Source organism: Castor canadensis, chromosome 12, assembly GCF_047511655.1.
Source record: "Castor canadensis chromosome 12, mCasCan1.hap1v2, whole genome shotgun sequence".
In the NCBI taxonomy this organism is placed as follows: Eukaryota; Metazoa; Chordata; class Mammalia; order Rodentia; family Castoridae; genus Castor; species Castor canadensis.
The window spans coordinates 48,864,126-48,886,163 of record NC_133397.1 but is presented as its reverse complement, the minus strand read 5'-3'; the positions used below and the strand labels follow the sequence as shown (position 1 = coordinate 48,886,163).

Genomic DNA, 22,038 nt, shown 5'->3' with positions numbered 1-22,038 from the left:
ACATAAACTTATAAAATAGTCACATAAGAGAATGGTGCCACTTATTTTCACAGATATTTTCAGTTACATAAAGTTGGGGCTAATGCTAAATTAGGAAGCCTTATTTTAGAATCTCATTAATGATTGCCAAAATGTATGTATGATCTATTAAGGTGTATGTGTGTTTTCATGTTTATGTCTTGTTTATATTATATATTAAACATTTACACAATGAGCATGCTTCTTAAAATAGTTAAGTTTTCCATTTCTTTAGTATTTCCCTTCTAGTATTTTTCTTCTAATAACTAATGTTTTAATAATTTACTCACTGAATCAAATTTAAGCTTATATGAATTTAAAGAACAAGAGAGGATTTTATAACATAAACTAATTTTAAAATATTCTCAAGTATCACGAAACATCCTAAATTTTTAAGCTATGAGAAAGAATGGTATAAATTAAGACATCTCTATAAAATTCCTCATTAAAAGCATATTTTAAAACATTCCTTTGCTTTACACTGAAGATAATCTGTATTGTTATTATTATCACCAACACAAAGGAGTCTGATGATATTTAGTGACTATTAGAAATCTAATAAATTAAGGAAAACATTTTAAAGAAGACAAAACACTGTGAGATTAAATAATTTATTACCATTGCTAAGATGATCACATATACTTAATACTCAATTTTATGTGGAACCTTAAAAAAATAGTTTTAATACAGTATCAAAATTTACACAAGTATTTTCTCAAAAGACCAGTGTCCCTTGTATTAGCTTCTGCAGGCTCTGCTGCAAGCACAAAAACTTGTTTTAAACATCTTTAGGGTGTAGGAATACAACAATTTAAGGGTGAAAACTCTTCTATGAAGGAAGATGTAAATGTAGGAAGCAATTTTCTTTTACAGAGTAATAATACAGAGTAATAATATTTAAAAATATAACATTTTAAAAGAAAGACTTAAACTGTCACCCAATTATGATAATTAGAGAAATAATTCTATAGTAAATGAATTCATAAATATTTTCTGAAAATAGAGGGCTGGTTTTTCATCATTTAATTTTTTTAAGTACAACAAAATTCCTTCACATCCCCCCACCAATGACCATTAACACACTGTTTAATGAGCCCATTTAAAAAAGACAACAAAGAGTATTTGCTGTGAATCAAATCAGTAATTTAGAAGATACTCAAAAATGGGAATTGTTGCACCCCTACTTTTATGATCTTAAACTACAGTAAAAAGGTAGCATTCTGTCACAGGCTTCTTGCACATTCATACAAGAAACTATCTTTGCATTTAGATAAACACAAAATATCTATCATAGCATTTCCAATACACATATTCTAATATCATTTATCTATACCAAAAATAAGAAATAAACTAAGCAAAGCTAGCACATCTCTTTTTCAAATCTCAAGCAATCTGAACGAGAGCTTTTAGCCTCAATAATGAAGGACATGCGTTAGTTTCCTAAAACGTTAGATAGCTGCAGTAAGCAAAGAAAGCTTGTTTTCATAAATGCAGTGCAATATTTTAAAGTTTACAGAAAGTTTATTAAATATACAGCATGTCTAGAAACTAAGTTGTAGAAATTGACATCTCACAGCTCAAAACACTTAGAAAAATTGTTTGCTTGTCTGTTAGCTGATACACTGAATGAAGATAGAGGTTGGTATGTCCCCAAGATGTGCCTTAATGAGCAACTCATCAAGATTAATTGAAAAGATATAATTATTTTTATTAATCAAAGGAAATGGTACTCTCTAATGAGCACTTGCTACCCTTCTAGCTGGAAAAAGAATTTATATGGTATTTTAGCACCTTAAACATTAAAATGAAAGCCCAGAAATCAGATATTCTCCTGAATCTAACTTAATTATGCATTAGGAACACATATTTTCCTAACTGAAGTGTAAGAGCTAGTTGCCCAACTCTCAGTCTTGGGAAGCTGGAAAACTCCTCTTCATATCTTCAATACAGCATGGTGGAAAGTTCCCACTGGTATCTGCAATGGGCCAAATCTATCAACACCATGGAGACTCTACTGGATTCTTCCAACCATGCAGGTTTCCCAATTATAATCTAGATCTGGGGAGTTAAAAACATTTCAATTCTATTGAAAATATTAGTACTAAAATGGTGAATTTTCAAAGCTACCTTGTTTGAGATTAACTGTTGTAAACACTGAAGTGAGACACACAAAATATCAGCTTGATGGGGGAAGTTGTACTAAAGATAGAGGGAAGATATGTGCAATGTACAATCACTCCATGTTATTCCATGAGTCCAGGTTTATGGAAATACACTTTTTACTCCTTCTTTTCTTTTCTCCCTCTTGTGCAGTGATGGTCTCATGTTTGAAAAAGAATGCTCCTCACATTGGTCCTTTGTACTGGTTGCCTGACAAATGTTGCCTAATTCCAGGACACGAACCTGCAGCATCTCCAAGTTTCCTCCACACAACCTTAAAAAAAAAAAGAAATATCAGGAGTAAGCCTTCTACTTGTCCTCTTCCACAGAAATGTTTGTGTGTTTCAAAGGGAAATACAGGAGGAGCAAAGATGGATGCAAAGACAAGAGACAAAATATCCACATGATGAGTTCAAACACAAAGTAAAATATAATGACAAGCTTCTGAAACACAAGAACTGCCCTGCAGATGGGATTACTATACCCTGCTAGCAACTAGGGTCCAAATTAAAGAATGATGTGCCAATGTACTCTGGTTGCACAGTAAGCAATTGGGAAACTCTCATCCTCTATAATTCTGATTACATTGGAAGTGAGGCATTAGCATCTGTAATTTTTTAAATTCCCAAAGTGATTTTAATGTGTATCCAGAATTAAGAACTATTGATAGGATCATCCTGGTTCCCATATTATACAACTAAAACAAAGGAGCTCAAATGTTTAATTCACTTAGGAAAATGAAAGTGCTTATATTCATGAATTATGTAAGTCCTAAGCTGGGAGTCTTAGGACTACTACCAAATTTTCCTGAACTTCTTTGCAATGTGGGGGTCTCAATAGTCACAAATTTCTCTCAGATTTCAAAGCAGAAAGCATCCAACTATAAAGAAAAGCTAATAAATTCAGTAATCATTGAAATAAATACAATTATAAGGTGTTAAAAATTGGGCCACTTTTGAGAGATATTAGCAAGAATAATATGACTATAAAACTATTAAGCTCACCAACAATACACTGATATAGTAACACTAACTTAAATAAACATGCATGCATGTATACACACATAATAATGGCCATAACCCCCTAGAGTGTTTCACTATAAGAATTATGTTAGATAGAGTAATTGCACAAAATTTAACATTGCTCTAACATGAACCCCAAGCCACTTTTTCACTAATTATCTACAGACTGTGTTTCTTTAATTTGATTTTGCTTTTAAATAAAAAAAGATACACCAGAAAAACCCAATACCATTCATAGCAATGGGAAAGAATATAGGGTTCTGTTTATCTTCATTTCTAAGCCAGTGGAACTCTATTAGTGTGTCTGTTTCAACAGATACAACTACAAGGCAGAAATGTCCTGTTTTGCTCAAAGGGAAGTGTAGTTATGGTCCTTAATATATAGCAATGGATAACTTAAGCTGTGTCTATAAGGAAAGTCTCATTTCTTAATAAATTGACAGTAGAGGTACAAACACCGAATCAGGAAGCCAAAAGATGCTGTTACCTCTACCCTAAAAGTTTGGAATGTTTGGTCTGGAAGCAAAGGGTAGATCTGAAGACCTCAGAAAGACCAAAGATGCAAAGTATTAGCTGGTTACAACTAAGTGCAATTCCTCTTCAATTATTCAAATGTAGAACACAATGGGCCTTCACCTAGATATTATGGTGTGGAGAAAGGAAACTTATAGAAGGCAGAACTCTGAAATAAATGAATGATCGGGAAGGTGGGCCACAACTAGTGACTGGATGTCTAATAAAGCAGAAGAGGTATGTGTTGGAGATTGTGACTGAGATGACTTGTCACGCATCTCACCTGTCACCAGGGGATTTACAAGAGCTACATTAACCTTAAATAAAATCATTGCCACAAAAAGGAGATCTATCCCTAGAAGATAAATGCCAACATGATGGTGCTATGAATAATACCCTTTTTGCTGTATGGATATTAACAACTTATCTCCAGAAAGAATATCAGAAACTATGGCAAAACTTCTATCATTCTAAATTTTCCCTGAACCTCATCACTGATCTTATAGAATAACAAAGCTATATAATTCAGTGACATTATTATAAAAGTATATATATATTTTTTTTTCTCCAATAGGAACTAATTCTTCATAATCTTCATTAGTTTCTAAGAAATTACTTATTTATGAAACTGCCTTATAATCTGCTTTTGTCTTTATTCTCAAGCATTTACTATGTGTATTTGATGTTTATATAATTTCTAATGGAGATACAAATATTATTTTAAATCAACACTTCTTTCTCTTGAGTTTTGAATTATTGTCCTTAAGAACAGTTATAAGGTTTGTTTTTCACTTTTCCCTCATACTAGGGATCAAAGACAAACATGGATATAAAAGATATACTAGCAAACTTTAAAATGTAAACAAGGAAGGTTAAGTTTTTGTATTTCTGAAAGTATCTTATATAATTAAAAACACCACCAACAGTGCATGCTATCTTTTGAAGCAAACAAAAAGATCAATACACAATCAAATTTCTTCTGAGACTAAAGAAATGTGATTTCTAATATGTCTAAAAATCTTGAAGGAGAAGAAAATGAGGGCAATAAACAATTCCGGCAATTTTTGCAGAAATTCTAACACTCAACACAACAGAGATGGTCTTATCTATAAGGTACAGTGATTTTCATTCTTTAGGAATGAAAATGGAAGTCCCCAAATTTGCCACACTTTGGAAAGTGGAAAGAGCTGGTCCTCAAAGGAGATGTGGGTATATTTCCAACTCCAACTGTTTGCTGGAAAACTGTTGGAGAAAGAAACTTCATATTTGGATACTTCCTTCAAACACAAAATGTGAGTGTTAGGTCCTTACCCGTGGGTTCATATCCAAATCATTCGTCAAGTGATGTTAAATAGAATTCTGATTAAGAGGGAGTCCCATGCACTCCTCCTTGGAGGCCACTGGAGGATGACCACTGTGGTCCCTTCTAGTTCCACAATTCTTATTGCCTGAGTTTTCTCATTGCAGTAGGTGAGAAGCAACAGGAATCTCACCAGCTTAAAACTTAAAATTTACATAAGGGAAATATTCAAATGGAAAATCTTACACACAAGATGGAAAGCAACAGAAAAAGAACAGTGGTGTATTTAGGAAATTATGACACCTAGAACTAGTGACCTTTTAAAATCAGACAACAGATATGCAAGAAAGAAAATAACTTGAAAAGGATTGCAAAATAAAAAGACACAACACAGGCAAGTAGGAAACTAAGATTCTTACCCCAGCACATACAAATGCCCATGGGATTTACTCATTTATTGGATTCCAGAAATAATAAGAATCTGAGACTATCTGACCCTAATAGACCTAATGCTAAAGGGTTTTTCCAAGCATGTTTGCTATCTGAATGGAGAAAAGTATATGAGTAAAGGTATAATAAAAAAATCAATTAAAACCAATGCTTAATAGGATCAGTGCTTAGCCATAATTTCTTACATCTAACAAATGGCTTCCTCTACAATATTTCACCTAGTTTTTTAAAGCTTCATAAATTATAATCTTGATTACATGATATCACATACATAATGCTCATAATTAATATTTAGTCAGTGATGAATTAAATTCAAACTACATCAATAATTACATTGATATACATAATGAAAATAACATTTTTTGTTTTTTAATTGTGTTCTCTGGCCTCATAGATTAGTTTCTATGAATTTCTTATGTTCTCAACTTCCTATTTTCTAAGTTAGTGTCAACTTGTGAAGGGTAAAGACATGAAGCACACATATCATATGCATGAAGAGCTAAGCAAATATTACCTAGTAAAGTGGTGATTATTTGCCAAGAATAGTTATGAATAAATCTGAAAAAACTGTGTTTTCTTCATTTATCATAGGTTTGTTAAACACTGATCTTTAAAAAATGTTTTAAAGGAAACAGAAACCCATATATTTTATCAAAAATAGTAATACATTATTTTACATAATAAATTAAAATTTAAGAAGTATTCATACACCATTTTGGAATATAGAATTGGGTGATCATTCCTGACCTGATTAATTTATTTATGGCAGGGATGAGAACCAAACCCAAGACCTTACATGTGCCAGGAAATCCTCTACCACTGAGTCCTCTGATCTCAATATTTTGAAACATGATTACTGTGTTAATAAACCTGCAAAAATACTAAAGATAAAAACAAGAGTGATTGTCTTACTTTCATGTAAAAATGTAAGGGCATTTAGTCAGCACTTTTAAAAGAAGGTATTCATAAAGCAGTAACTAAGCTATGATGAGGCTTTCAACACAGAATACACAATAAAGCACATTAAACTTACATTGCACATTTCTCTGACTATAGCTTTTTCTGTCTCACTAAGGTCATGTTCATACTCTTTACCCTGTTGACGATCTATAGTTTCCTGAACATCCAAGACCTGGATTTTTTGAAAAAGAAAAGCAAATTTCACATGGAGAAAAACTTGTTAGTTATGATAAAACCATCAAGGAGTTCTATTTGTCAAACCTTTAGTTTTCTCCATGTCTGCATATCAGAGTGGATTAGTATATGGCAAAATGCTTTTAAAACAGTTGATTTTCTAGAATGAGTTCTACTTTAGTTTAAAATGGCCATTCAAAGCAATCCATTATATCTCTAAGAGTCAATTGAATTCATTATTGTTTAAGATCATTAGATGCATTTAATTTCATAGTTAAGGTAACCTAAAAGTGTGAACCATTTGGAGATAGTAGATAATCCTTGGGCCATTGCAATAATGAATAATATAATTAATTATATGCCAAACAGTCCAGATGATATATAGACATGGCCTGCAGAAAAGATGACTAAAAATAATATGCACATAAGAACTACTGATGTCACAGTTCTTGCCTGGACATGTTCCTGGTGCCTAAGAAAGGAACTTGGAGATAACTCTTTGATGGTAGCAAAGAAATACTGGTTCTTTAGGGCAAAGATATTTGAGCAATACTTTAAATATTTTTCATTAGAGCAAACTGGGCATGAAATCCCTTTAAGTGACTTTATAGGCCTATGTTTCTACTTCTCTAAATTATCTCTAAATGGGTCAAAATATTCCTTTAAAATGTCTAAAATTTCGATGGATACTTTGTGTGGTAAAAAAAGATAAAACTTTTCTATCAGCTTACAAACCAAAGTATTAGCATAGCATAAAAAAACTAATGCTTTTCCTAAAAGCTCCTACAGAATCCACACTGAATGGTAACCGTACTAAACTACTTGGTTCTATTGTCTTTAAGTGTTTCCCAGAATTTGCACCAATGAACAGTTTAGTCCTTCATGTCAACTTCACAGACACTGAAACTAACTAGACTTCAATTCTGCAATAAATAACCTCATTCAAAAACTTCTCTCCTACTAATTCAAAATTCCTAGCTATTTTTACTATATAGAAACCGACCACTTCTTTAAAGTCTGAAACTCACCTCCTATTAAATTCATATTCTATACATACTTAGGAGAAATCATTGACTTTTGTTCAGTGAATATTCATAGAAATCTTAAGGAGCTTTTTAAACAAGCTTACTTGCCTACAAATCCAATTTGTGATACACCTCAGAGAAATGCACTTCAAATCAGCTAATTTCTACTAAATGAAGTGAGGCTCTCATTAATAGGAATCATGAATGTTAAAGCCAGAGAAATAGGGCTTTGTTATAATTGGGATAATTTCTCATGCTGATTTATTGCAGTCCCCCATAAATCATGACCAGAGAGCCTAGACTCTTCTTTAAAATCCATCAAAAGGGAGAAACTGGACCATTCTTTTAATTATTCCTTTCACAACAGAAAAATCTCAAGATATAAACCACTTTTAGATGGCTGACTCTTAAAATCAAAATTTATGGGTATTTTTTTGTGGTACATGGATGATTTAAAATGCAAAGAGTATGTTTACACATACTTCTGTTTCATGATACAGTTAACTTACAGAAGCAAAAACATTTTATATTCAAGGACCTCTAGTTATCCAATAAAGATGTTTCAGTTGCTCAGCAGCACCCATTTGCCAACCAAACACACTTATATATTCTGATTATAACATAATCTCTCTCTCTGTCTTGAGATAAAATTTTGCATGGAAATTACAGAATGAATTCAGAGAAAATTGAGGAGCTTTTCCTTGCCTCCTTCCTTGTCCCTTGAGGTCACACGAACAGCTGCACTAAGAAATTATAGGAAGATTTCAATGTGACCTACTATGCTCATTAGATTCAAACGACATTTGCCATTTAACAAAGCAGCAGACTGAAACTGTTTTCAAATGGTTTAAGTAGAAGGGCAAGGTTACTTTTAGATTTTCTACAGAAACTATAATGTTACAAAATTGAACCTAATCTCTGTTCCATTTTCTAATTCTAAAATGCTTTTCAGATGGCTAGTGCCTGATTCATGGTAAAGTTCATCCAAATGCTCCTACACAGAGCAAAATGTTCATCAGTCAATACACCAACATGGACCAGATTCAGGGCAGTGCCCCTCATAATGGCTATGCCTTCCCACAAATTCCTTAGTTGCTCACTTTGTGAATTATCCCAATTAAGACAGGAAATGGCAAGTGTATTGCTAATGGCCACCAGCATAGTTCTCCTATCTTCCCTCATCAACAATTAATATATGTTTGGGAAAAGCAAACTCATTTTATATAAGCTAAAGCAAAATATACTGAGAAGTAAATATGCATTTTCAAGTTCTCATCTACTTGTGTGCTCTATGCATGCCATGGGAGGTGTGGCCCACTCCAAAAGTGCATCTTCATTCTGATGCTAAATCAGAAACTGGAACAATTTTAACAAAAATTGTGAAAGTTATGTGGCAAAAGAATCATTCTCCCTACATTATGACACAGAAATGTGTGATCAAGGTTGTTAGGAATGACAGACATATTTGACAGACAGTGTTTTATATGATGGAATTGTCTGTTTTTAAGATGATTTGTATTGCCTGCATCAGTTATCAATTTCTTCTTATAGATAAATATTTATGATTTTTACTTCTGCTAATTTTATTTATGGTGCTTATTTATCATTACCTTTATTTACTAGAAAGTTAAAATAATAAATGATAAATTTTGACCAAATTTTTGTGAAGTCATTGTAGAATCTAAAATAAAAGCCAAAAATAAATTAGCTTTCTGTATAAGACTATAAGATTACAGAGTCTTATATATAATACATGTATATAATACCCTCTTAAAGAATCAATAACTGAATTTTGATGCCTAAATTTTGACTTAGTAGAGGTAGAGTATGGTGTTCTTTTGATCAACTATTAATTCCCTACATTTGAAGACATCTATACTATAAATATTACACACATGAAACCTATAACAGTATTTTACACACATGGATATGCATGCACATCAGACTTCAACTTCAGTGCAGGTAGATATGACTCACATTACTCAAAAAAATGATAAAACTAAAGATTCAACTGTAAGTACTCAAACCCACTGTTAGTCTTTTAAAAAAATTATAATCACACTTCAAAAATTAAGATTAAAAAGTTATACTACGAGGGGTCAAAAAATAAAGTATCTATGGTTAAAGCAGGACTGTGAGGACTACCAGACCACAGCAAACAAGCCACGACACAACTGAAGTTCTGAAGAAATAGGTGCACACAGTTGGTTACCTTAAGAGAATGGACCACAGGTTCAGGCTGCTGAGAAGGTGTGGTATGTCCACTGAAGCTAGCTGGAGAGTTGGGTGAACTGTTACTCCCATCAGCCCCTGATGACAACCTAAAAGAACCCTTAGTAGAAAATCAACAACTTTGTTATTAAAACAAAAGTCGTTTATAACCTCATAGATGTCATTCAATATTCAGTTCCACTGCCAAATGAGACTCAGTCATTTTGTTACTTTTTTCCCTAGCCTATTCTAAAATGCTGTCAGCTTATTAATTGGAATACACTTGCCTCTCAACCACCAAGAAAACTTAAACAAGAACCATTCCTATACATGTCCAGATGTCATCTACAATTTACCAAAGAGTGCAATGCCCCTCAAGGAATGCCCATTAAGAACATTTCAAGAATGATTTTTGAAATTTATAGGTACTCAAGAGCAGGGATTTCATGAGTTATTCCACAGCTGAGTTAAACATGCTTATTCAGCAGGGCAAATGTCATATTCCGTATGTCTCAGAAAACATGGACACATCACTTTCTTGCATTGGAGAAATTGTGTCTCTTCTGAAACAGTTCTTTGAGGGAGAGACCTATATAGTAGAAAATTTTTGAAAGAGATTTAACCAAATTCAACATTTTCTTTAAAAAATGATTCTCATTTCTTTTTCTCTAACCTTTTAAAAAATTAAAAACAGAATACACACAAATTACATATTTTAAGTTAGTGATTCTTCAACATAATTGATGAGAGATCAGATCCTGGGCATGATTCATTAGACCTGTGTGAACCACAGTCATCTGTATTAGAATTGGGAACTTCCCCTCAGGGGTCCGTACTTTTTCTAAAGATTATTTGGAGAAAGACTAATGGATCAGCAAAGAAAAAAAAAGAGCAACAATTATCTACTCTTCTAGAAAAAGCAGGAATGGGAAGTTTCCAAACCTGTTTTTGGTGGGGTTTTTTGTTTTTGCACCATATCTAATAGATTAATGACTGTTCCATTTAAGTCAATCCTATCAATTTAATCCCACTAATCAGAACCACTAAAGGTATACATACACCATCTATGAATTCATAAAGGAAAAGACAAAACAATGGTTTGGGGACATTCAACTGCAATATCTCCAGGAGAGCTTTTGTGGTGTACATTTTATCTATGAGGGGGAAAGTTATATGCAGCAAGTTATAGGTATCATTTACAGAGAAATTAACAATTCACATTTATTTTTACAGTGACTATTACTTATGCAATTAGGAATATTTTCTCCCTTCCCTTATTGCATTTCTTCCTATGTCCTTAAAAGTCCCACTGCCTACTGAGGCCATGTTCTTTTCCCTGGTCAAAGAGTTGGGCAAATTAATCAGGTCCTTTTCCCACTGCTTTCACTAGCTAACAGAAAAATAAACAGTGAAATATGACATTTTGGTAACTTCAAAGATTCTGTCGTCTATTGCTACTAAGAGTTAATTAAGAGCAGGTAATGAAACAAGTCTATCAAATATAAAAGCTCTAGTCCCCTCTGGAAAGTAAAATTATAAAATGTTTTCCTATATTTTTAACAGATCAAAACAGACATAAAATCCCCAATACAAATAATTTGAAGTTTAAAGATGGTTAAGGGGCATATCCTCTCCTACTTTTTCCCCCCAGCTCTTTCCTCTGTAGAGATTAAATGGCTCCAAAACTATGGAATTACAAAGAAGCTCTTCTTCCCTGAATAACACTGGTCCTCTCCTGTCCTCTCCTGATACCACCCTGAGGAACTATTTTGAAAAGACTTCTAAGAATATAGAGTTCACTTCACCTACCATTTAGGACATATCATTTGGTGCTATTTTTCTCCTGACTGGTGATCTAATTTGGAAGGCATTAATACTTCCCTGTCTGGGCTACCCTCCTGCCAGGTCTTTCTTTCAAATGTTTTCTGCCCATCCTTCTCTTTCAAGGGTTCTATTATCACATTTGGTGAAAAGGTAGGCATATAAATAATAGCATAATTTGCTTAAGAAAGGTGTCTCTGTATTTCAGGGTGTTTTGGTTTAAGAGAAGTTCTAAAATCAACAAAGATGTTAATAGCATCCTTGTACCAAGTCGTCTGGGCCAGTTAGCATAGTCTAAACATTAGGAAAGTCATTGTGGTCACATGTATTCAGAAGCAAACAATTGAACACTATTTTGTTAGAAGTTTCTCTTAATAAGGGAGGAGGAGCTATAATAGGATCTTTCCTAGAGTATCCAGTGGGGGAAAAGATGAACCTTTCAAAGATTAAAGTTCTACTTCAAATTAGTTTTAATGGCTCTGGGCTAGCGATCAATCAGAAAGATAAAGGTTCACACACATTTTATGTGTGTGTTGTTTTTTATTTGTTTGATTGTTTGTTTTTTGTGAAGGTCAAAGGTAACCAAATGCCTGGTAAAGTTTAGCACCAAAAGTTGCTAAATAGTTTTGTAGATTGTAACAACAGAATCAAGGCCATCATACTGTCTCATTTAATACTATCAAAATATAAGGTTACCTTTCTATATGCTTAATAGAATAAGACCAATATTTGGAGAATTTTCTAGGTTCAATCAGAATGTATTCTCAATTGACTAATGCATTTTCACTGAGCTATTTTTTTAAATATACTACTAGGTATATATATATATTTAACAGTATAGCAAATGCTGTTAAATAGTCTCTTGGAGCTTATTTCAATAAGATTAAGTCCCTTTATTTAAATTGTACTTGGCTGGCTCAGAAGACAGGAAATTTAAAAAGTAGAAAATCTTAATAAAATTAGAGTTGGTATTCCCAGCTTGAGCAGCCTGTTTTCAAACTACACATGAATACTCAGTGCAAATCCATAGAGTATGCACCACCATTCAATTTCAGTCAATTAGCAAGCAGAAGGAACGACTTTCTGAGCTGGACTTAGACATGTCTGATGGTATTAGCTCATTTTCATGGCCACTGACCTTTTATACTTCTTTTTATGAAAGGTCCAAGGTACCTTTGTTCCTTCTTTTGGGGGTTGTTCAACTTTCAACACCAGGGTCAGGAAAACACTGAAGACAACTATTCAGGACTGAAGACTACTTCCGTCCTCCCTCCCCAGTTTTAGACACCCAACAACCTTCTTCTATGTGCACAGACTTATTCTGTACCCCCAAGAATAACTTTTCCTCTAGCAACAGAAGCCATCTGGTTACACACAAGCATATGCAGGCAGCTGACTCATCTTCACTCACCGGGAGAGTGGGCAGGCATCGTCCTATTCCTCGGCACCCTTGCCACCACTGCAAGACCCGCCGGGCTCTGGGCCCCCAGCCTTTCTCCATATTTGAGCTGTTTCTAGTTGGAGGTTGCCTTCTATTCTGGGTGGCCTTATATTTGGAACAATATGGTACAATCACTCAGAAAAAAAATACTGTTTCCCAAGTGTCAAGAAAGCAGATAGAACAAGCTTAATGAAATGAACCACAATGACCACAATGGCAAGCTAGAGCATGCACCTACAGCTAGGGAAAAAATAAAAATAATAATCAGAAGCCTTGTATGGTAGCACTAATGCTGATTTCTCCTGACTATTTGGCAAAGATATAACTACATTCTCAAGCTATAAAAATGTTAGATAATAAAAGTTAAATTGTAGAAAAAATACTTTCACAACTTTTTTTCATAGGTTTTAACCTGTGAGAAACAGAATTACCATAAGTATTCCAGGTAGAAACTATGTAGCTTTTACCTACCGGAAATTACTTGAAATACATTTGGAAGTCCTATGCTGTTTTGTTAAGAAACACCAGTTGCATGGGTGTGTGTGTATTTCAATAATAATCAGAAAAATTGACACTACATCACTTTCAACAAAATTCCTGCATAATAAGCAGTGTAATGAGCTCAGAGGCTATCATTCCATTAAAATAAGTATTTTACATAAAAAAATCTATATAGTTATCAAATTTTCTACTGGTCACTTAACTCCCAAATTTCTGTATTGTTGGAACTAGAAGTTGCATAACTGAATTAAAAAAACAATACAAAGAAAAATCCTAAATTTCACCTTTTTTTTTTTTGGCTATAATGTGGTTTTGAACTCAGGGCCTTATGCTTGCTAGGTAGGTGAAATTGAGCCATATCCCCAATCGCTTTTTGCTATAGTTATTTTTTGCAGGTCGAGTCTTGTATTTTTGCTCAAGGCCAACCACAGACCAAGGTCCTCCTGTCTTTCTTTAATTGCAGCTGGGATTATAAGCACAGGCTTGTTGGTTGAGATGAGTTCTCATTAACATTTTTCCTGAGTTGGCCTCAAACTGCAATCCTTCCAATCTCTGTCTGAGAAGCTAGGAATTCAAGCACGTGCCATAATACCCAGCCTAAATTTCAGCTTTTTACGTGATCAAATTCTATAATCCTATTAAATTGTCAGAAGAAAAATGAACTGATTTGAACATGGTTTCCTCTTCCTGCCAATTTACACTAATGCCTTTAACTAAGGATAGTATGTCCCAAGACATGGTAAGGGAAATATTATAGAAAATCCACAAAATGACCAAAAATTCCAGTGTCTAGTACTGAGATTAATTTTGGGAAACTAAAAATTAGTATATAAAAGTTCAGTTCTCACTGATTTATTTTTCTGAAAGTTAGTGCTCTATTCCAAATAGTACTGGTCTAATTTCCACTCTTTTCTAACTTTTGAAGCTAAACAATATAGAAAATGAACCAAGGTCTTAAATGAAGTAACAAGGGAACAATGGTGTCTAGCACTTGGTACTCACAAAACTCTTGTTCCAAGTCTAGGAAATCAGTGCTGGTTGCCTACTAAAGTCAAATCTACTCTATTTTTCACAACTGGTGGGGAAAATTATGCATTTGCACTCTGGCCATAATGATCATTTCAACAGAGCATTGTTGACTTAAACACTTGACTTTTGGTAATTACTTCATGTATAAGGGTCTAACCTATTTCCATCACCCAAATAAGTATGCCCCAACAGTTTATGATGTGGTTGATGTCTTAACATTCACCTCTCCCCCCAATCTACACAGTTCTACTTCTGAGATGATCATTACTTAGGAATGCAAATTTTGTAGCTACTTTTACAAATCAGTAGTTCTATCATCTGATTTGGTTCTTTCCACAACTCAGGCATGTATCTGACCTTATGCTTTCCAAATTGAGAAACTATGTAAAACACACAGGAGTTCGTATTTTCATTCTTTCTTAATGTGCTGTGAGGCTAAATCCCAATGCCTATCCATTGTAACAAAACTCATTACCATACCCATAAAATGTGAGGTGCATCTACAACCATTTAGAAGCTTTCTGGAAAGCCATTATATATTACAGAGAGAATACACAAAAAGTTCCCACTTTCAGAAAGTAGACACTGCATAAAATAATAGCTATACATTTAAGCCTTATAAAAGGTTCTTCTTAAACATGTTAAAGTATTAGTAGCCTTGTAAGAGAGAGCAATATGCAAGAGCCAGATTTTTGTGGAAGAATGCACTACTTGATGAACAACCATTTTAAAGGAAAAGGTGCTCTTGTAGAATCAGGATTATTGATTTTCTACTCATGATGGCAACGTTATTTTTAAGTTTAGGTATAAGGGAAAATGTATTCTGGGCCAATCATCATGACCTTGACCTTCAAATATATTATATCTGAATGGTATTTATACAGTAATGAAAGCTTAGCTCTTTGTCAACTCTATAATTGTCCATCATTGTATTTTCTGAAGATGGTTTCATAAAGTATTCAATAACTCAGCTATTGGAGTTGTTTCTGGCCATTTTGGAAACTCAAAATGGGGAAAACCAATTCTGACCATCAATTCAGAGAACAATTCCAAATCATTTTAATAAAGTTACTTGCTATTTTCTGAGGATTTTTTGCTTACTTTTATTTTCTGCAGCTTTCCAAAAAATTCAAAGTTATATATATATTTAAAAAAACAATGCCTGGATGACCCCCTCTGGTCCCAAAGAAATATGTATACTGTTCAGCTACTTTATAGAGAGATATATAAAAATACCCACAAATTATTTTAGATACCAAAATGGTCCACCCTAAGTGCTAATAGTAAAGCAGTGTTCTGCATCCAGATTGTGTAGGAGGTAAATTACAGATTACTTGCTATGTTGTAAGTACTCATTACAGAAATCATAAGTTATAACACTGTTAACAAACACCCTTGATCAGGAAACAAAAATATCCCTTCATATCACTGAAGAATAAAAATGCAGGAATATTTCTGTGATTCTTATTGCACACCTGAAATGTCTTCTCTAAAAATTGAAATTTGGTGAATTTTCTATTAATGTCCTTAAAATAACTGACTTCTATTTCAGAGTCAAGTAATAAAAAGTCTTGCAAATTTTAAAAGATCATCTGAATAAACATAAAGTATATTATTCAGTATCTCAGTGAGTAAAATTACTATAATTCTTAATGTGAATTTAAAGAGAAATGGCAAGATGAACTATTGTGATTAAGTTGTCTTTTTGATATTTTATTATTATGGTTTGGTTACAGCTATTTTTAGTGAAATCATTTTAATTAACACTCTTGAAGTTTCTATTCTTTTGTTTTGCAGAAGGACACATTGAATTTTTAAAATGAATGTCTTGATTTTTTGTTATTGCACATGCAGTAAAACAAAAGAAAAAGTAGGAATCTTATGTTTTAAATATTTTTCTTAATATGATTATTACATTCAGAGCAAAAAGTTGAATGCACTCTGGATACTATAGTGACTATTGATCTTCCTCACCTACAGAAACACTATATTCTTTATAATGAAGTACTCCCATCACCATTTTAAATTCTGATGAGATCCATATGAGTTTTTTCTTAAAAATAAGAAAATGACACTAATCATTATCATATTATAGTGGTTCCCTTCCCAAGGTTAGGTATGGATCTGAGCTTGCCCAGTCTGTTTTCATCCTGCACCTCATCTACTTTAAAAGCAAGAATGGCTGGTAATAAAATAGTCTTCAGAACAGAGCAAAAATATAGGAAATACAGAGATTTCATATCCTCCATCTCTGAGATCCATTGTTTCATTAGTTTACTGAAATTATCACCCAAATTAAAGGGTAATACAACCTTAAGAAAAAAAAAGTAACAGCCATATAGATCTGGGCCCATTGTCCCGTAAAATGTCAGTAATTCTCCAATCTGGTTGCCATCAAACTGTAATTATTTTTGAAACTTATAAAATTATTCAAATTTCACATATATTCCTCCATATAATTCCTATATGCAATTAGGCAACATGAATCAATAAAAAAGTCTGCACTTGTAGGTAAGCAAGCAAATGGTGAAACTCATGAGTTAAGGATCATTGAATCTTTTTAAAAGTCTCAGTACAAGTATATTATAGTCAAGAATTTTATTCCTCTAAAACTCTGGAAATTTCTGTAAAGGACTATTATGTGATTTTATGGAAAATGAAGTGCTTCTGAAATTTGTGAGGAAGAAGTGAAAATTTAGTCCTGACAGGAAGGAAAAGGGGGCTATCTATGTGGCACTCTTTAATCACCAGGTATCTCAGCAAATCACACATACAGATAGACTGATTATTGTTGGAAGACTGATGGAAAAAAAGACACTAAGAAGGATTCATTGGAAACCTGATTAATAAAGAATTGGAAGTAAAAAGTGACCTGAATTTAAGCTCATGGGAATAGTTATTAGTCACTATGACTTAGAAACTTTTACATTGATGTCTTTGAAAGGAAGAATAGATGGGCAAACATTCTGTAATTGGTAATTGCATGGATTTTGCATGAGAGACATGGTCTCGAGACTTCCAACAGTCAGGGCTTGGGTGATGCTCTAAACGTCTGTACACCTAAACATGAATTCAACGTGGAGCTTTCAACTACCATGTCTGTAACATTTTCCCTTCAGATTATGGCCATTCTAATAATTGTTTTCATCAAGGTACTTAAAGATGTACAAGGTTATCTAAGACATAATAGTTCCTCTTTTGCAGGTGCTGTCAATGGATTATCTATACAAATGAAGGAAGCAAAATCCAATTTTGAAAAATAATTTAACTGTTTTATACAATCATGCTTTTCTCAAATTTGAGTGAATCCATAAAATGTTAATTATTCTTCACAGTAGTAATGAAAAATCAAAGGTGTCTAATATTAAATTACATAAAGCATATGAATCACAAAAGGATGATTATTCAGAATTTGATTTGTAGTCTCTGACATGAAGAAAATGGCCTAAAATAAAGATTCCAGAAAAATCCTAGACAATGTTTCAACTTTCTTTTTTCTTCTTTTTCTTTTCTTAATGAAAATGCTTTCTAAGAACAGGTTCTGCCTCGAAGTGAGGGGAAGACGAGGGGAGAGGGTGGGGAGAGGGGCAGGGGGGAGAAATGACCCAAACAATGTATGCACATGTGAATAAATGAATAATTTTTATAAAAGAAATTTTGGTTTCTAAACTGAAACAACAGGAAGTGGATATACTGAAATTCTAATGAATACATGCATACATATACACACACACATGTTTGTATACATATATGTACATGTATACTCATGTGTATATAAGTACATACATATATTCATTCCCAAATGACTAAAATCATATTCAATAAAATAATATTGTAATGTCCTACAAACGCAGGCTTCTCACTTGATATAAATCAGATGTAATGCACTTGTAACAAATTTTAGATCCTTTTTATCTATTATAGGAAGCCTGAAGGTTGATCGATTAAATGTGGTTTCCTGTTACTTAAAGATGTTTAATTTTTTATAAGTCTTAAAGCTTGGTCAAACTGTCATAGAGTATCACATACCTCATCAGAACACATCTAGTTTAGGATAGGGGATGAATTCAGTATTTCCTTATTATCAGGCAAGAAAATATGCTTTGGTTGTCAACACATTTTATAATGTGTCAATTTACTTTCATATGCTTATTATGTGTAGCAGTTATTCTCAATTGGTGGCAATATGCTTCCCAGGGGTACATTTGGTTTAGATGCCAATAGACATTTTTAGTTTTCAAAACTAGGCAGTTTCTATCATTTAGTGGGTAGACACCAAGGATGCTGCTTAACATTGCACAATGTACAGGATAGTTCCTTCACAACAAAGAATTACTCAGCCAAAAATATTAATATTGCTGAAGTTGAGAAATCCTGATTTAGAGAAAGAGATCTATGTTGGAAAACTGCAATGCAACATTTCTGATAACAGCTCCACAGCAGATCACAAAATGAGGAGAATTTGCCTAAAGAATTTGGAGCTTGAAACGATTTAAAAGGAACCTCTCTAAGCTTCAGCCATCAATAGTCTAGGTATAATGGAAACCATATTTCCACCCCAAGTGGAAAATTGTTTTTTCTAGCTAATGAAACAGACTTAAAAATCTCCAAAACATCCTACTATAACAACACCACTATAAGAAAAAGAACACAAAATGGACTGGCACAAGGCAGTGGTTCAAAGAACAAAGAATCCTCAGAGTAAAGAGATAGAGGAAGCTGCAGCACCTTGAAAACTGGGACAGCAATCACACCTAGAGATGAAACCAGCAGTCAGTGATCTGCAGAAATTATGGAAGAAAACAAAGGTTCCTTAACAACACACCAGGCAAACATTCTGCATTTGACTTTAAGCAGCACATTAGGAAAGAATAGAATTGCCAGCAAACACAAGTGAGGGTCCTGACACACAAAACAACTTCCTATTGCTGATGACAGCATTAGGTAGCATGCAGAGAGAAGTCAGAAAGTGGTCATAACAGGATAATTCTCTCCTTCACTCATGGCCAAGAGTTGTAGTCTGTTTACATTTTTGTCTCCTCTGTAGGTAGAAGACAACTTGAGGTCATGTCTTAGTCATAACTGCTCTCAGTCACTAAATTCCTACTACATGTTAGGACTACCCAAGTTCTGTTAATTAAAAGATTAAGGCTGGTCAATATGAATTCCTACTACATATGAACACCTCATGAAACACTAACTGTGAATATCCAAACTATATAAGGAATTCAAGCCACTCATTAGCAAGAAAATAATTCACTTTAAAATGGGAAAAGAACTTGAATAGACTTTTTTCAAAAGAAGGCATTTTCATGGTCAAAAAATATATGGGAAAATGTTCAACATCAGTAATCATCAGGGAAATGTAATGAGATATAATTTCACCCCAGTAAGAATAAAAAGACAAAAGATAACAAGTGTGGAGAAAGTGGAACTCTTACATAATGTTGGTGGGATTAGGACAACCATTATGGAAAATAATATGGAGGCTCCTCAAAAAGCTAAAACTTCCATGCAATACAGCACACTGGATTATATCTGATCATTAGGTACATACCCAAAATAAGTGAAATAAGTACATCAAAGGGACATCTGTACTCCCATGTTCACTATAGCACTACTCACAATAATCAAAATATGTAAAGAACCTAAGTCTAAACAAGGATGAATGGATAAAGAAAATGTGGTGTGTGTATATATAATGTTGTGCATATATACACACATAATGAAATACTATTCAATCATAAAAAGATGAAATTATGTCATTTAGGACAACAAAGATAAATCTGAAAGACATTATATTAACTGGATAACCCAAGCACAGGAAGACAAATATTGTAGGATCTCACTCACATGAGGAATCTAAAAAAATTGAGAAGATGGGAAGTATTGGGAGATGTTGGTCAAAGGATACAATATTTCAGTGAGCAGGAATAAGTTTAAGAGATTTACTATACAGCATAGTGACAATAATAAATAATAAATTCTTGAAAAATGCTGAGCGTTATGTAAAGTGTTCTCACCACAAAAACACTAAGTGGGAGAAATTAGTCATTCCACAATCCATATGTATTTCAAAACATTATGTACATGGTAAATACAATTTTATCTGTCAGTATAAAATTTTAAGTTGTTGAAAAGATACTGTTATCAATTCATTCACTGTCTGGGACCCTACAGTTCTCCTGTTCTATGCACTTATTTTCTAGTTCTTGGACTGCAGGGAGATTCAGAAGCTCCTGGGAGGATCACACTGGTTAGAAGGAGTCAGGTGTCTAGAGAGGATTGTGTTATTATTGATAACTGACAAGGATGCAGTAATGTAGGCTGATGAATTGGTACATGCAGGCTTGGTGATCATGTGACTTTCTCACTCTAGGCACACAGCTGTGGCCACAACACTTTCATAAAGTCTATATACATAATACTAATAAAATGAGTTTTAAATTTGGAATTTTATGTTAAGAATTACTGACAATGCACTCTGAATACTATATAGGTCATGCTGTAAATGAAATAAAGTAATGTCCAGCTAAATATAGGGATCTTATCAAGAGTATACTCTATCTGTTGTCCCAACTATCTTCTCTTTGGGTTTGAGTTTTCTTCAACAATCTTCTGGATTCCATGTTTTTCTTTGTGTCACACCAGTATGACACAGGATATCACCTTCTTTTCAGTCTGGTCCCTATTTCATCATCTCTTTTTCTTCTTCTGTTTCTTTTCCTCCATAGTTCTTAAATAGGTACTTGAAAATCCTGCTTCAATCCTGGCTCTGGTGATGAGCAAGTCATGGTCATATGAACTGTGCTTTCATTTATCTGACAGATTGGAGTAATTACAACTTTGACCACCCACCTTAGGGTGAGCTGGCAAGAATTTTGTTCATGGCTCAATTTTAATTCCAACAACATTTTATAGTAATATTTCATATATCTTGGAATACTATGCAGTTGTATACACTAGAAGTGATAAAGCACTTCAATTCAGAGAACCTAAAATCTGACATTGATTATTCATCCAGGGAAACAAAAGTAATTCCGGAAAATGTGAGTCTAAAATGTGAGACATACAGTAGCAAAAACTGAGGGTGACATAACATGGAGAGAGGAGAATCTTCTCTGCTATATGAACAACTTGAAACTTATTCTGTATAGAGCCATGAGCTATAACAGGAACTGACTTGTACTTATAGACTTATCTGGTAATAATATGTAGAATAATTTGTGTAGGACAAGACTAACCAGGATGAAGTTCTAATTAGGAGATTAAACAAGCAGTTAGCTGAAAAATAATTACTTACTGCCTTTGCTGGATAATAGCAGAAGGACTGAAAATGATGATATTGATAGATTAAAGGGCAAGATCCTATGAACTGCAATGTTTATTTAAATGTAAACAGTAAGGTTGAAA

At 33.5% G+C, this 22,038-nt stretch overlaps 1 protein-coding gene across 7 annotated transcripts in view; it reads right to left on the bottom strand.

Moving 5' to 3' along the window:
- Window positions 1–615: 615 nt before the first annotated feature.
- Window positions 616–22,038, bottom strand: part of Ccdc85a (coiled-coil domain containing 85A) — a 182,304-nt gene continuing 160,881 nt past the window's right edge. For 2 of the 7 annotated variants that reach the window (XM_074049756.1, XM_074049755.1), the window contains exons 4-7: window positions 13,066–13,200; window positions 9,835–9,954; window positions 6,497–6,595; window positions 616–2,452 (exon numbers count right to left, since the gene is read on the bottom strand). In XM_074049756.1, coding sequence (XP_073905857.1) covers window positions 2,363–2,452; window positions 6,497–6,595; window positions 9,835–9,954; window positions 13,066–13,200 — 444 coding nt within the window. In that variant the 3' untranslated portion in view covers window positions 616–2,362. The remainder of the gene's footprint in view (window positions 2,453–6,496; window positions 6,596–9,834; window positions 9,955–13,065; window positions 13,201–22,038) is intronic. The other 5 variants (XM_074049761.1, XM_020180598.2, XM_074049757.1 and 2 more) reach the window with 4 other exon arrangements.